The sequence below is a fragment of the Procambarus clarkii genome, chromosome 9 (genome assembly GCF_040958095.1).
Source record: "Procambarus clarkii isolate CNS0578487 chromosome 9, FALCON_Pclarkii_2.0, whole genome shotgun sequence".
NCBI classification, from domain to species: Eukaryota; Metazoa; Arthropoda; class Malacostraca; order Decapoda; family Cambaridae; genus Procambarus; species Procambarus clarkii.
The window spans coordinates 18,470,534-18,486,997 of record NC_091158.1 but is presented as its reverse complement, the minus strand read 5'-3'; the positions used below and the strand labels follow the sequence as shown (position 1 = coordinate 18,486,997).

General features: G+C 35.5%; 1 protein-coding gene across 4 annotated transcripts in view; it reads left to right on the top strand.

Moving 5' to 3' along the window:
- LOC123766125 (long-chain fatty acid transport protein 4) overlaps positions 1 to 16,464 on the top strand; it is a 51,938-nt gene that overhangs the window by 17,647 nt on the left and 17,827 nt on the right. For 2 of the 4 annotated variants that reach the window (XM_045754998.2, XM_069321213.1), the window contains 7 exons: positions 197 to 347; positions 621 to 746; positions 1,658 to 1,769; positions 2,019 to 2,105; positions 2,750 to 2,897; positions 4,945 to 5,146; positions 14,701 to 14,775. In XM_045754998.2, the coding sequence (XP_045610954.1) occupies positions 197 to 347; positions 621 to 746; positions 1,658 to 1,769; positions 2,019 to 2,105; positions 2,750 to 2,897; positions 4,945 to 5,146; positions 14,701 to 14,775 (901 nt within the window). Of the gene's footprint in view, positions 1 to 196; positions 348 to 620; positions 747 to 1,657; positions 1,770 to 2,018; positions 2,106 to 2,749; positions 2,898 to 4,944; positions 5,147 to 8,831; positions 9,034 to 10,109; positions 10,312 to 14,700; positions 14,776 to 16,464 lie in introns of all 4 variants that reach the window. The other 2 variants (XM_045754999.2, XM_045755000.2) reach the window with 2 other exon arrangements.

Sequence of the window (16,464 nt, the reverse complement as noted above, 5' to 3'; positions counted from 1 at the left end):
TATATGTGTATACAGTACAGTACTGTACAGTATACAGTATACTTGATGGGGATCAGGACTCTTGCTGATTGTTATTTTGTCTATCGCTTTAATGTTTGTTTTAAAATGTGCATATCCAGGATGTTACATATACCTATTACCATTGTCAGTTTTCTTGAAGCTATATGAAGCTAATCTCTTAATATTCTTTCCACAGGGGTTTGTACCGCTACCTCAGATTATTGAAGAGGATTCACCATGCCAAGAGGAATAACCTTAGCGTACCAAAAATTTTCCAAGAGGTTGTGCGGAAAAATAGAAACAAAGTAGCATTTTATTTTGAAGATGAGACGTGGACTTTTCAACAGGTGAAACTAAATATAGAAAAAATTAGTGGTCTTGTTCTTGAAATGAGATTGTGTGTAGAATCTACCAAAAATCTCTTCTTGTACAGATATAGAAAGAGTTACACAGCTTAGAGTCAATAATGATTTTGATGGTTATCTTGGTCCATCTACCGCAGATTAAGCTTTGTTATGCTGATCGAAATTAGTAACATTTTGTTAATTTTATGATCTTATAATCTAGAAATATCAACACTTCAGTAAGCAGTGGTTATATTTATACCCAATTGTTTTCAGGTTGATGAACTGAGTAACAAAGTTGGTAATTATTTTGCTGCGAAAGGTGTGAAACATGGCGATCCTGTTGCACTGTTCATGGAGAATTGCGTGGAATATGTGTGCATATGGCTAGGCCTCACAAAAGTAAGTGTCATTTATTGTTGTGCTAACATTAGTTGATATTGAATAAGAAGAGTTAAGAGGCCTACGTGCAAGTGGTTGGGCACCATTCCTTAACCCCCGGTCCCATGCCAAATAATTATCCTGACCCCTTCCAAGTGCTATATAGTCATAATGACTTGGCACTTTCAAATGATAATTCCCTCCCCTTCCACTTAGCGTGTAAAGGAGGAATGTATATGTTTCTCTCTCAGAATGTTCGGTAATATGTTTATTGTTTGTCATGTGTGTCTATGTATGTATTAACACGATGTACTGAACGGGGTGATAATAGCTTGAGTTACCTCATCCCTTTGTGTGTATTTTACCTCAATAAACTTATTTCAATTTCAATTTCTTCCACTTAGCCGACAAGTATCATTAACATTTAAGAGCCATCTTATTCATGAGTCTGGATTCATTACTTCTAAGTGAACCAGAAAGGTACTTCTCCCTCATTTGGCTTTAATGTTTGTTTACCAGTTGGATATTTCCAGTAAGCTTCTTGGAGCTGGACATGTTGAGATTCAGAAAGTCTGTACCTGGGAGAGTTAGGACCTGATTGCTTTAATTTTGTTTCATTTCATACCTCCTATGAAATTTTAGCATTTTTCTAATATTTGCAATATACTGAATTACAGATAGAAATGAAAGTTTTATGTGCACATTATTTAATGTTTTGATGTAATTTTTTTGGAATGTCTACTATTTTTTTTTTCATGTATGATCCTCGAGAATTTGTGTGTGTTGTTGGAGAATTGTTTGAATGAAATTGGGAATTAATTTCATTATCATAGCCTTTTTTGCCCTCGAAATATAAGTTCTAAATATATGTCTGTAGTTCCCCAAAATCCCAAGGGCAAAAGATTATCACAGAATTTATGGTTTCATTGTAGATTGGCGCTATACCAGCCTTGATAAATTACAACCTTCGTTTTGACTCGCTGAAACACTGTATCAATGTGGCTGCTTGCAAAGCTGTAATTTGTGGAGCAAACATTCAGGCAGGCAAGTCATTAAAAGTACCAGTAATTTACTTGCAAAGTAAGTCAATACCATATGGTACTGACTTAATATAGTATTCATGCAGGTTCTGTAATTCATTTCATAACTGACATAATGTTATAATGTATAGATAGATGGATAATATGTATTTTATATAACATAAAGAACTTTTATGTTGAACCTGCATACAGTGTGTTGCACTCTGAACTTTAATATGAAAATAACATGAATCTTTATTTTTTTATTTTTCAGCCTTGGCTGAGGCTAGAGAAAGTGATGACTTGTCCAACCTTCCTGTATATGTATTTGGCACTGGTGAAAATGAGCTCATCCTCAAAGGTATATGGATGATTGTTTTAATTATAAGTGAATTTGACGAGTAATTTTTTTTTTACCTTTGTTATTTATAAATAAGAATTCTAAATGTAGACAATATTCACTGTTCAATATCAATGTTGCAGGATAGCCCCATTTGAAAATGGGAAGAAAAGTGCAGTATCCACATAAAAGACATAAAAGGAAAATAATCCAAGTACTTTTTGTGATTTAATACATTTTCTAAGAGTAAAGTAAGATTAATAAAACAAGAGTGTGGGCTTGAATACCCCCCTCCCCTGCCCAACACACACACATCTGAATAGATTAAGAAACATAATACTAAATAATGGAAGTAACATGATGGGAATAAGCCTTCTGCATCTAGGTACAGTACTTGAACATGTAGACAAAGATTGACGAGAGTTTATCTCACGGATTATGAAAATCCTTCAAGAAAGCTGTATCTGCTTTCTCTACAATGACGGACATTGGGACAACTTCTTAATACCCTCTTATTTACCTAATAACATTATACAGTTGCTCCATGGGCTTTGTGAAGGCTCTTTTTTTTAAGATTTTTGTTTTTAATTAATATAATCTTTTGAAATATTTCCTTTAAAAAATACAAACTCTGGTTAACATTGAGGCTGTTTGTAAATTTTCAGATGCTGTAAACATGGATGTTGGTATAAAGGAATCACCGTCAACCACTCCTCCTCAAATTGATAGTGTGAATTTCTCTGACAAGATGGTGTTCATATACACTTCAGGCACTACTGGTATGCCTAAAGCTGCTGTTATTAAACACTCAAGGTAAGGCACAACAGGCTACCACTTTGTGAAAATGGTTTATTTAAAGTCCATGTGATATCTGGAGAATGCCTTCATGTATTAGCTTAAGACTTTCAACATTTATGTATGAGGGGGTGCAAGAACTTTTTTGTTATTGGGCCATGGAGCTCCCTAGTGGTAGATTTTATATCTAATGTATTTAAAAAAAATGGGGGGGGGGGGAAATGTCCTTGTATAATATCTCGAACAAATAAGTATAACTGGCCCGAATTTTCTAACACAAATACAGTACGTACTTTGATGCTAGGGAATACTCCCTATAGTCTCACAAGAAATTGATACTGTAGTTACTCTTAAGTAGGTTACCTAGAATGGTTAGGGATATTTTAATAAAACTTTGAATTTAAATATCTTGGAGCCATGCCATGTAATATATATATAATTATCATAACCTTAATTGTTTTATAGTTGTAGTATCTTCATTGAGTAATTTAGTATAATGAATTTGTTAGCCTCTGGTCAGTATCTTTAACCCAACTAACAGAATTACTTAGGCATTCTAATTTTCAGTCTTGACCGAATGGTGACTGTTTTTATATATAGGTGCTTGTAATGTACAGTGCAACTTCAAAATTCTGAACGTTGATATTACAGCAACCTTAAAGCTATATAAAGAGCAGGGACCTGATGATTTAAATGTTTACTAAAAATTGGGACCCATTTTGCGTCATAATAGTAGCCTATCTTATTTCTGAGGCAAGGTCCCTCTGATGCACCCTGAGCACTATATAGTCCACCCAGGGTTTTTTTGTTTTGTGTTTTATCTTCTTCTTCCCCCTTTGCACGCACTCTCCATCTGCCAGACTCATGTCAACTTATGGCTCACACGGTGAGAATTCAACTGGTTGTGCTACATAATTTGGTGGGGGGGAGAGAGAATGGTGGATCTTGGCCAGTGACACCATAGTGACAAACTCTCAATACTGTAATGCAAAACCAGGGTCAATATCCTTAACAATCGCTGCAAGAGACAATTATAAATGTAAGAAAGAATCTTGTACCTTGCTCTGCTAACAGCATCTTGTACCACAACTGTGTCGTTGGAGTTGGCAATCTTTGTGCCTGGCTCCCTCTCTCTCTATCCTAGAGTCTGCGATGGTTAGTGATAAAAGATTTTTCTGACTGGTTTTATCCTTGAGATTTTTTTTTTTTTTTTTTTTTTTTTTTTTTTTTTTTTTTTTTTTTTTTTTTTTTTTTTTTTTTTTTTGCACACAGGGTATGGAGTTGGGTATTCTATGCTTCGCTGCTTGGTTTGCCAGTCATTCATGTGCCACTTACTATTTAGAGCCACTATGGATGCGTTTCAGGGTTGTCTTTCCTGGCATTGTTTATTGGAGGTTAAACTGCTGTTGGGAGATCTCATGATTTTTGTGTGTCTTTTTGTGGACCTCCTGGGCCATTCTAACCAGGGTGGGACCTCTGAATGCTTTTCAGAGTGCTTATATGTGGCTGGATAGTCGCCCTTAGGAGTCTATGGGTCATGTGAAGGCAAAATGTGCAAAATTCCTTTGAGGTTCAGAATTCACTCGAATCTGGAACAATTTAATCTTCATTTTAAAGGTTGCACTGTATGTATAAGCAAGCTAGCAGTCAAGGAATTTATGCATGATACCACAATATATGATGCATTGAAGAGTTTTTTCTTTTTTGCTTCAGTTGCTAATACAGTATTGAGTTGGTTTTCTCCATGGCATGTGCTCTTTAACAATAATTTTTCATATTTACAAATTATTTTTCAGATTGGTGAAATAATGCTTCACACTTTCAGCATTACAGTACAGTATTGACATATTGGAGCTCTAGCCATTTGTTAATGTGGCTTTTTTTTTTTTTTTTTTGCTTGGTTTAATTTTTTATATTGCAATATATCTTTTTTTGTATTTATTGCATATTGAGTGTTTAGTAAAAATAAATGTAGTATTAATTTGATTTTGTTGCTTGCATTTCATGTGATGCTTCTCTTCATGGAATTCCTAAAAAAAAAAAAAAAATATATTGGGGAACTCAGGGGAGTGCTTGCAGTGACAGCTGGCCTATGCATGATTGACATAAAACCCAACGATGTGATCTACACGCCTCTTCCCCTTTACCACTTGGCTTCGGGCATTTTAGGGTCGGGCCTAGCCATCCTTGATGGGATTCCAGTGGTTATCAAACGCAAATTTTCCGTCTCGGCATATTGGAACGATTGTAATAAATACGGTTGCACGGTAAGCAGCCAGAACTATTCATAAATGGGTTAAGATATGTACTTATTTGTGGTTTAGTTGCAATATGGCTACTTGTGGCAATAGCAAATCGGTATTAAGTGCACTTTGATTGTGACTGTTTTTGCCATTTTCACTTGCTGTTTGTGGTTGTCTAAAATGCTTGTATTATTAACTGGAATGGGTTATGAAGAAGCTATATTACCAACCAGATGAAGAAAGTTCATGTGGAAATGCTGGAATAAATTTTGTTATACTTTAAACAAAAAAATGCACTAAAAATGGTAAGCTGCATGTGCTGTACTGTATATAGATCTACTACTTCATTTTGCTTCAGTCAATAGCACTAAATTGGCATCTAAGGATATTGCATGTATCTTTGCTCTAATAGGCAAAAGTAAACAAATAAATTTTTTATCACTAAATGCTCAGAAAAGGTACAATTAAAAGCTATACGTGTACTGTACCTGTAAACTTTATGGTAAGGTAACCTGAAGCTAAACTATTGAGGAGCATGCTAACTTGAACAGAAAACCTATTGATAGCTTGCTGAAAGAATAATTTTTATAGTTAAACACAGTTAAGCACAGAACACAGTTAAAAAAAAATGCTTAACAAGTAAATAGAACTTGTATTTTTATAATTAAATTTAATTTGGGATTATTTAAATCGAAAAGGACTGTTGACTTAAAAAAAAAATAGCTTGGGTCACTTATACGCAATATTTCGTCAAATTGAAAACAATTGTCAAAGGTAGTGGCCAGAGAATTACTGGTCCTTATAGTAGCCACATCTCAAGCACCAAATGACTGCACTTCCTGCCACTTGCCCTTATCATCATGATGTAATTCAGGCTCCAAGAGTAACTGCTGCCCTAGCCATGTACAGTATTTGCATACCAACATTTTTATGCAGTGCTCTATTCTGTATTATACAGTCTTAATTTGTTTGCTGTGTTTTAACTTTGAATCTCCTACATATATGTGAGGGCATTCACTACAACAAGTGCACTACACTATACAGTACTTTTAAATCAAAATTAACACCCCCACTATATCCTCTCCCCACCTTGTGTGTGTGTAAATATAAATAAATTGTATATTTAGGGTGTATCCTTTATTAAATTCAGTATGAATAGTACATACCACTGCACCATATTTCTGTATTTATCTTGTATACCGGTACCATAATTTGTAATTAATTTCATCAGCATCGTCTTGTCTATATGTTTAAATGGTCTCCTGAAATTAGTTAAAATAACATGTAGATCCTTCACATTGGCACTTTTATGATTCTTTGGCAATGCAATTTTTTTATGAACACTAATAGTTTGGTTTTTCCACTTGACTAATAATTCTCATGAGGCTTCCGATTCCGATTTATATCTGCCACATGGTACTTGACCAAGCTGAACTCTGCTGAATTTCATTCATTAGTGAGAACTCCATTCACTGAGCATATCCCAGATCTTTATACAATATAATACTTTTGCATTATTAGGAGGTAAGTATTCTTCCTAACATTTTTTATTTTTTATTTTGCATCACTTACAAACTTATTCATGTAGTTTTGAACACACTCCGGAATGTCATTTATGTACATGACGAGAACATTATGGGGACTAGCACGAGCCTTGCAATACTTCGCTTGTGAGTTTGCACTTATGTAAAGACTCCCACATGGTGTGACCCTCGTAAATCTCTGCAAAGAAGTAATTTTTATTAATTCTAGCACACCATAGCAGAGTCCACTTTGCTCCTAATTACTTAATTTTCAAAATAATCTTGAGAAATAATCTAGGAAATTTTTGTTTGGCACTTTATGCATGATTTTTGGAAACTGTCTGCCCCTACTGCCTTCAAACTTTCAAGAATTGTGCATTATGCTGCTAGAACCATAAATCCATACCCACATCCACCCATCATTAACCCTTATCCACATCAGCACTCACCATAAACCCCTTATCCATATCAGCACACCATAAACCCCTTATCCCCATCAGCACACCATAAACCCCTTATCCCCATCAGCACACCATAAACCCCTTATCCCCATCAGCACACCCTTAGTGAAGAGGTGGTGGTAAACAAGGAGGCATGCTTTGAAAGAAATTAAGAGCCATTTACATGCACAGCTTAGTGTTAATATTGCAAAGAAATTAAGCATCAATACATTGTAATGCACTGGATGCAAATAGGCATGGCACTGTGACCTAGATCTTGATGTGCTATAAAAACACTGAAAGGTAAGCACGCGCACTTGCTCATTAACTACTGTTTAATACCACCATCTCACACCCCCACATAAACCCCACAACCACTCGATCCACATTCATTATATCTCTTCCTATACAGTATATATATAGATACAGTATATTTCTATTTTAATGTATATATATAATGAGGAAAGAAGAGAGGTTTTTGTTTTTAGAATATTCATAATATTGTTTGTATTGTAAGATTCACCTGCTATAGGTATGAGTGATATTATCCCCCGATCAGCTGTGACAAACACATCTTGGTTGTTAGAGTGCAGGCACCATATTACCATACTTCTATTTAGATCTAAATGTAAAGCAGGCTGGGTTCTCTCATGCTTATATCTACTAACCCTTTTCAAACATTTTTGTCATCTCTTCCCGTTCCCATTTCTACTTTTTGTAAACTTCTACGGTGATTGTGGCTTAGGACATATGGACATATATTGTGCTAATTCCAGCCATCATCTTTTCTGCTGTTACTTTTCAGTATCTTGTATTCCTCACATTTTTTGAGCTAGGCTCCCTCAGTAGCTACCCTGAGTCTTGTATGTGGACCAACCCAGGGCACTAATTGTACACCAGGCTCATAATAATTTAGAGCCTCAGAAGACAACATACTTTTTCAAATTGTTTTCTCCACTAATAAAAAGGCTGGGGATCATGAAGAGCATCCCTCAACCACCCCAAGGTAAACTGCTCACTGACACACACACAAACGCTTCAAAGTGCATGAAATCCCTTCCAAACATTTCTTGTCAACTCAAAAATTGCCAAGAATTGCTCTGAAATACCAAATGCCCTGTAAACAATTGCCACCAGGTGGCAGCACTGCTGTACAAATGAGTCGGGAGTGGTGGTTATTCTTGCTCTCAAACCTGGAGGATTTGGTCACATTTTGGTTGTGATTGCCACAGATTCCTAATCACCATCAGGTTTTTCACTTGTACCTTTAAGAATCTCTAAAAAGCATTAGTGAGTAACCTGGTATCTACAGCAGAACAATGTGCAATTGAACAGGGGAAAAGGGAAGAAGTTCAAAGTGCAATTCATTAAACCGTGTTGTTTGAGGATGTGTGGTAGGCAATGAAGCAAGGCAACAGGATCAATGTAGCTGAATTAATATGTTTTTGGACAAAGTATTCTTTGCTTTCTATCTATATTTTAGTAATCGAATCGGTTTGCTGGTGCATGCTAATTACTATACTTGAACAAAATGGTGATTATTTTTATTGAAAATATGCTGTTAAGTTTTATTTGTATGATTTAATTTTGTAGTATTTTTATCGTAGGGAGATGTATTTGTAATTTATTTTACTAAAAAAATCTTTATTGGCATTTCATGTCTTTAATTTTTTTGAACGAGTTAGTGGTAGGTTGAGTGACAACTCGTATGAAGTGTTTACTACCGTTTTCCTTCCTCGTTGCCAGGGCCTACTTTGCGGGAGAAGGCATGAGCACATTTATTGGCTTAGCTCCATCTGATATACTCTACGGTCCCCTGCCCTTATACCACACTGCGGGGGGTATCCTAGGGTTAGGCCACAGTCTTTTTACAGGCGGGGCCACAGTCCTAAAACGGAAATTCTCAGTCTCGCAATTTTGGTCTGACTGTGTAAAATACAGGTGTACGGTAAGATTTTTTTTTTTGGTTAACGAATTTAGAGGGAGTTTTGGGTAAATCTGGTGAAGGTTTTATTCTAATCAGTATTTAACTTTTACACTGATTCTGGTAATGTAATGATAAAAGGCATATTAGGTGCATGGGTTGATCTAAATCCAAAGATAATTAATGATTTGTCGTTTACTAATCCACCTAGTCACATTATAAGAATGACACATTATAAACAAATTAAATTTGTTAATTTTTCTACGATTTAATTGACTATACTTAGTACATCATTTTGTATATTGAATCGGATGATCAGGTTTTGACAAATAAAACCCGTTTTATTATTTTTACTCTCTGACCGTGGAATCTTAAGAAACCAATCTTTTCTCAAGGAATAATTACCTTACCTCGTCGTTAAATTCCAATTTGTGCTCCTGAACATGATCGTTTAAGGTGCTGAAATACGTTGCTTTTCAAAGCTTGAACTTTGTGGTGAAAAAATAGTAGTTTTATGTTGTAAATTTTGTTTTTAAGAAATAATTTGGATATAATTGGTAACTTAGTATTCAAGCTGTAAAATTGTTGTATAGGTTGTGCAATATGTAAGACTTACAGTATTTTGCTTGTTGAAGGCAGTAAGAGAACATTGTGGACATCTGAGCAGTTTAGCTACGGTATTTTGATGTCTTTTTCAGTTTTAATTCTACTGTGCTAAGAGGTTCCAGTTTTGTATGTGTTTATAGACAGGTATAAGATTTTGTGTGTGCTTTAAATATAGAATTTTAATATTAAAAATTTTCCTGGGCTTCAGGGTTGCAATTCTTCCTGTGTTTCTAACAAGGAGAAATAATTACATTAGAGTTGACTTTGCTCTTATTGGAAACGTGATGTGTATCTACATGGAAAAAGCCTGTTACATTACCACTTCCTAGTTTTTGCTACCCTGCATGTGCATATCAGCATGATGGAGATGTGATTTATCGAGCGTTTCCCGTGTTCCTCGACAGAATGGTATTGGTGGCACTTGGCAGGTAAACAAATTAATGCATTAGGTTTGTTTTAACAGGTATGCATTATTTTTTTTCTCTGCATGATAGGTATTTGTTCTTCACATCTGGCGTGTATTACTTAGCAGCGCTTGACCCCAGTGATGTGATATACGACCCCCTTCCGCTATACCATACTGCAGGGGGCATGCTTGGGACTGGGCAGGCTCTTCTTTATGCCTGCTCGACAGTTATTAGAGTCAAGTTCTCGGCCTCAAAATATTGGGAGGAGACCATAAGATACAGTGTCACGGTAGGAATCGAAAGGGTAACACTTGAGAGAAATTGACTCGACATTTTGCTTGGATCATGCTTAGTTTTTCTTGCGTTAGTGATTCATATATATATTTTGTGAACAATATGATTAAAGTTTTTAGTATTTTAACATTTTGTTACTGATTTTGCTTTGTTTTAATTATATTTTGATTACCGTAATTTATCTAGATAATATTTTTCAAACTTTAACATAGGAAGCTGTGCATTTGTACTGATTCAGTTAATTGCTTTTCCCAAAACTTTGCTAAACTGATAGAAATCAACTCTATTTCTAACAATGTTTTGTGGCATCATCCTATTAGGTCCAATTGAGATATATCGGCAAAAAAGTTTTCCTTTTTGAAATGTATATATATTTTGTAAGGGGAAGGGGTATAATTTGAGGACATACAAAAGCCTCCTGCTTCCTTACTTACTGTTTATATTTGTTGTTTAAATTTTGGAATTCAGATTGAATATAATGTATAGAAATAAATTTCAAATGCGAGAGGTAATGCCAAGTGAATGGCACAACTGTTTTCAGTTTCCAGGCTCGAACAAACTAGCAAGATGTGTGCGTTATTTATTAAAAAAAAAAAACATTAAATGAGACATAAAATACATAGGATAAATTCCACTCGCCAGATTAACTACAGTACTCAGCCACACTGAGTCACACTTAGGTAAACACCCTCACAATAGTAAGGTGGAAACCTCGCGAGCACACCCCCAACTCACGCCCTCAGTTGGTCAAGTCCAGGTCATCTCTGACGGTGGTGGAGACAATGACGCTACTGTCAAGGGGCTGTGATGCTTGTTTTGGTATACTCGGTGTAAACCTACCAATATACTGTGATGTAGGGCTGCCTTATTCATTTCAAACATACAATCTAGCAAGCCAATTCCCAGTCCCTAGGGAAAGCGCTCGCAAATTAACCTTTTAGGGTATGACTGACGCCTGCAGACTAGACACAAGAGTTAAATTGTATGTATACTTTATGGTTTATTAATCACAGAACCCTTCCCATGGAAAAGAACCTGGCACTGCCTGTTGACATTTACTTTATGCTCACAATTACCCCTGGGGACAGGGATAAAGACTTACACTCTAAACTCCCACAAACACAATAATAGTGGAGCATGCTTAGTTGCCATCAGTAATAACTTATTAAAATAGATCGATGGCCAATACTAGGAGAGTACATACAGTTTTATCAGAGGCAAACACTCGAGACTAAACAAAACATGACTGCTAGCTGGGAGCCGGTCGGCCGAGCGGACAGCACACTGGACTTGATTCTGTGGTCCCGGGTTTGATCCCGGGCGCCGGCGAGAAACAATGGGCAGAGTTTTTCACCCTATGCCCCTGTTACCTAGCAGTAAAATGGGTATCTGGGTGTTAGTCAGCTGTCACGGGCTGCTTCCTGGGGGTGGAGGCCTGGTCGAGGACCGGGCCGCGGGGACACTAAAAGCCCTGAAATCATCTCGAGAAGATAGCCCTCCAGCTTGGTTACCAATTTAATTTATATTCCCATGGTGCCTCAAAGTAGCCCAAATAATCATTCGGTAATAGTCTACTCAAACTCATTTGACCACCACCAGTTTCCTACATTGTTACACCATACAGTATACAGTATAATGTACCCGTACAATTTCTCTCAATACAGTACTGTACTGTATTTGTATTTTCTATCATCATGAAACACGGTGCATAAGGCATTAAATCTAAAAGAAAATTGACGCCTGTTCTCTGAAAATTTAAAGTAGAAATGAGCCTTAGCCCAATGCAGTGTATTTATGTACACATGGGGTGTCTCTAACTTAATAACAGTTGTGGAGCAGTTAACACCTGACACTGTGTTGGTGTTTCTCCCTTCTCAGAGTGCTCAATTATCTCCAACTTTGCTTCTAGGGTAATTGGCCACTTCTTTAACACTGGAGAACAATCAGCATACTTCCTCTTACAATGAGCCATTACTAAAGATATTATCTTCATGAAACCACAAAAATGGTGCATACAGTGTTGGCATACAGGCCTGCAGAGAGTATAAGGGTACTGCTAACTGGACCGCATGGGTTAGTTGTACATCACTCAGCCACGTAGTAATAGTAGTAACAATTTTACAAGAAGGTACAATGGGTTTGTGAGATTACATAAGATTGGTATTTTTACATTCTTGCAAAGCCACCAACACTCATGGTGTTTCAGGCAGGTCGTGAACATAAAAGTACCACCGTTCGTAGTAAAGGGATAGTGGAGCTGGCTCGTGTAGAGGATCGAGATTCTAAATGGGAGACATTAGTAGGGCATTCAAAGAGTCCGGTAGTTTGTAAATTTTGGATCCCCTGTATTTAGCCGAGAATAGCATTACATATTGATGTCAGCACAGACCAAGTCTACTTTTCCAAATTTACTGATCGTTCACTTGCAAAACTTTTGGGTCAGAGAATGATAGTTTCAACATACTGAACTGAAGATCCACTTAATAAGAGGTGTGGCACTTATTTACTGTAGTTATACATTTTAATTGTTAATGAGATGATGACGAGTATCTGTATATTACGAAGCACTGCTGACACCTCTCTGATAAATAGGGAGCTGATGAAGCCCTTATTGCATTGCATCACCTTTTTTCGTTTTTTGCTCCATGCAAAACAGGTAGTGTAAATTTCATTAAAGAGGATAACATTTTGTGAATATTTACCTTCTAAGCACTAATAGTATAGTATCTTGCATATCTCTGGAGATTAAACAATATGGCGATTGAAAAATTTGAGGTTGGAATTGGCGTTAAAAAAAAAAAATGTCACATTGAAAATAGACAGTGTTTTTGAGACTAGCAAAAATGCAAATATGTGACAGATTTTGCATGACATGGCAATTGTGAAGAAAACTTTGACATTGCAATAAAATTTGCCGTCAATATTATATGAACTGTTTAATATGACATTTTGTATCTTTGAGCCCTCATCTTGTCTGTAAGGAAAAATATTTTTTGTAATTTGTATAATTAGTTATTCATAACTATACAACACCAAACAAAAATTCACAAAGAGGGTATCGGTTTCTGTACATGAAAACTGTGCATACAGTAGTCTGTATACATACTGGGGAACAGGAAGAAGCATTCACTACCTTATGAGTACTTTTATTATGTGAAGTGTACATGTGAGCAATAAAGGTGTTGACAGTAGGAGAAATTATTTTGCGAGCTGTATAATATTATAATGTAAAAATGTATAATTCACACAAATTGTGGTCTACACCATAACATTAATCAACTTCTATTATTATTCAATTTACAGTGAGGAGTAACAACTTTTGGCCATCTTAAAATATGTTTAGACAGTATTTTATTAAACATTGCAATATTTGCTTAATTTTTTAACTGAACAAAAGTGCTGATGCTGATAAAATTGGTGGAAATTTGAGAGACTGCATGTTAGCGGTAAATATTAAGGAGTCTCATTCTAGTAGATAGAAATGCCATTTGTTTCTTCAGAATTACCAGGTCTTTTGCTGTGTAGTGTTTGAGTTGCTTTGTAGTACAGTTTTTGTTTTGTGCCCTTACTTTGTTTTGGAATTCTTCTGTGTGTTGCTTGTTTGCATGATAAGCACTAGAATATAGCATTTAATTTGATTTTATATTACATTGTGTTTTTTGGATGTAGTGGAGTCTCATTTGGAACTGAGGTACCTGTATGTATTTTTTCTTACCTCCTGCTGCTGCAAACGAAGTTCCACGTCACCCAAACATTGTTATTATATATTTATAATTGTTTTCTATAACTGGAAAACAATTGAACATACTTTTTGGTCTTGTTTTGATGTGCAAAAAAAAATATACAAAATAAAATATCCCAATAAAAAAAAGCAAAAATTGTGATCTTCATTCTGGTCAAACGAATCGTGGACTTGCGCCATTTAAAGACTTTTGCTGTATTCAGAGTGGCAGTCGAGCACCTAGAACAGACTCCTCGCATCAGGACATCTGGTGGTCCAGGTTATGCTTGAATGGGACTCCACTATTTAGTATTTTTATTGACTCGTTGATAAATAATATCAGTTGGTTATTCTTGTAAAAAAAAATGCAATATTCTTCTGTAGTTGCAAAGCTTTGTGCTCATAATAATATCTAGTGCCCCTGCATTAACTAATAAAATAAAATAAATTAGACTAACTGCAACAATGCATATTACAAGTATAATTTTATATGTATAATTAATTTGTTTATATACATCAATAGTAGATACAGTACAGTACCAAAATTTAAACAGTGTAAACGTGTACTAGTTTACCTTTTAAAATACTAAATAATTTTGCAATAATCCTAAGTGACTGTCTAAGAATAATGTAAGTTAATGTGTAATGGTACAAAATCATCAGGTTGCACAGTACATTGGCGAGATCTGCCGCTATCTCCTCAACACGCCCGAGAAGCCGGAGGATAAACGCCATAATGTAAGTTGGAAGATCCATACGTTGGGGAAGCTACCATTTTGAATGTTTGTTGCAATCATTATAATTTATATTCACAGGGTATGTTTATTTGTTCTTATGATTCAAACTTATAACTAATATTTTGTTCATACGTTCGTCTTGGGACATTTGATGCTGTTTTCTTGCCTATCCCAGTGAGTGTTGTCATGGCAGTGTTATCCACTATCCAAATCATGTTGAATTAACAAATAAATAATATCTGTCTATATCATGAACACCTTTTCCATTTTTCAGAGCAGCTACAAGAAAATAGAATACAAAAAATAGCTACAAACAAAAAAAATCCACCTAGAATATGTGAATTCCCCCCCCTCCCCCCAAAAAAAAATATATAAACATTAAATATAAGTTATAAAAAAGATATTGCTCATTATGTTTGCACCACTAAAGTACTTACGATCTTTTCTTTATAAAAATGTACTGTATGGAGGAGTTGCATATAACTAGCTTCCAAAAAAAAAATTCTATCTTGGCTTCCAAAATTCTATCTTGTTATCAATAATTGATCTTTTGAAAAGGTGATGGAACTGCTGATCGTCTAATAGTCTGTGCTGGACCTGTGTAATGTTGAAATCCACTACAGTACTTGCAAATTTGGTAGTATAAAGATATTACCAGCATACCACTAAATTTGCATTCATCAGTATAGTGCAAGTAAGAGCTGCCGGTTATGGCTCTTCACTTGCATTGAAACTAACTTCGTTCTTACAGGTGGATTCGGAGCCGCCATCTTGGTGCCCTCATAAACAAACCATGTAGTATAATGCTATCCGTTTTCTGACTACTTCTGGCATCACGATATTCACATTTTCTGCTAATCCTTTACTGCATTTCTTTTACTTTGGTGGTTATTAACTAGAATCTAAATTAGAATGTACAGTATCAAATTGAAATTCCTTTGTAGAGTTTTCTCATGTGTTCAGATCAATATATCTTTACGTACCCATACCTCATAACTAAACATTTTGCTTTAAATCGACTGCATATACCGTATCAAAATGCGGTTAATACAGTAATTGCTGAAAGTCACACGCACATGGCATAGGTCAAGGCACAAAGATTGTTCAACAGTGTGTGTGTGTGTGTGTGTGTGTGTGTGTGTGTCTGTAAATTAGAGCCAGAACAGGAAAACCATGTACAGTAATGTAAATAAACTCAAAATAAATAAACTGTAAAGTATAAGAAAAGAAAATTGTAATGGAAATGTTGATACCTTTATTTAGAATAAGGTTTACCTTTCAACATTTGATACACCATTAAATCATGCTGTAGTATGAGCCACCCAAGGAAAGCAGCGAATCCCAAGGATTTTTTACTTAGTTTTTTTTTTTATGAGCATGTATCGTTGGTCAGTCCTCTATTTGAAATTAGAATAAATGCATGTACAATTATTAGTGCAGAATTTTTGTAATTATTGCAAAGTTGCTCACTAAAAGTTTGGATTTTTTTTTTTTTACAAGTTGTGTAGATCTGATTGCCACCTGAATTCCTTAGTTTTTTATGCATCCCTTCAGCAATGGTAGGAAAAGAAAACATGATATAGATGGATATTTGGCTATGTATAAAATGCTGTTAAAGCTATCTTTGATTTTTTTCTAGTGCACTAAATTTGCACCAACTTTATTCTGCTACAGTAGTTTGACCTGAACA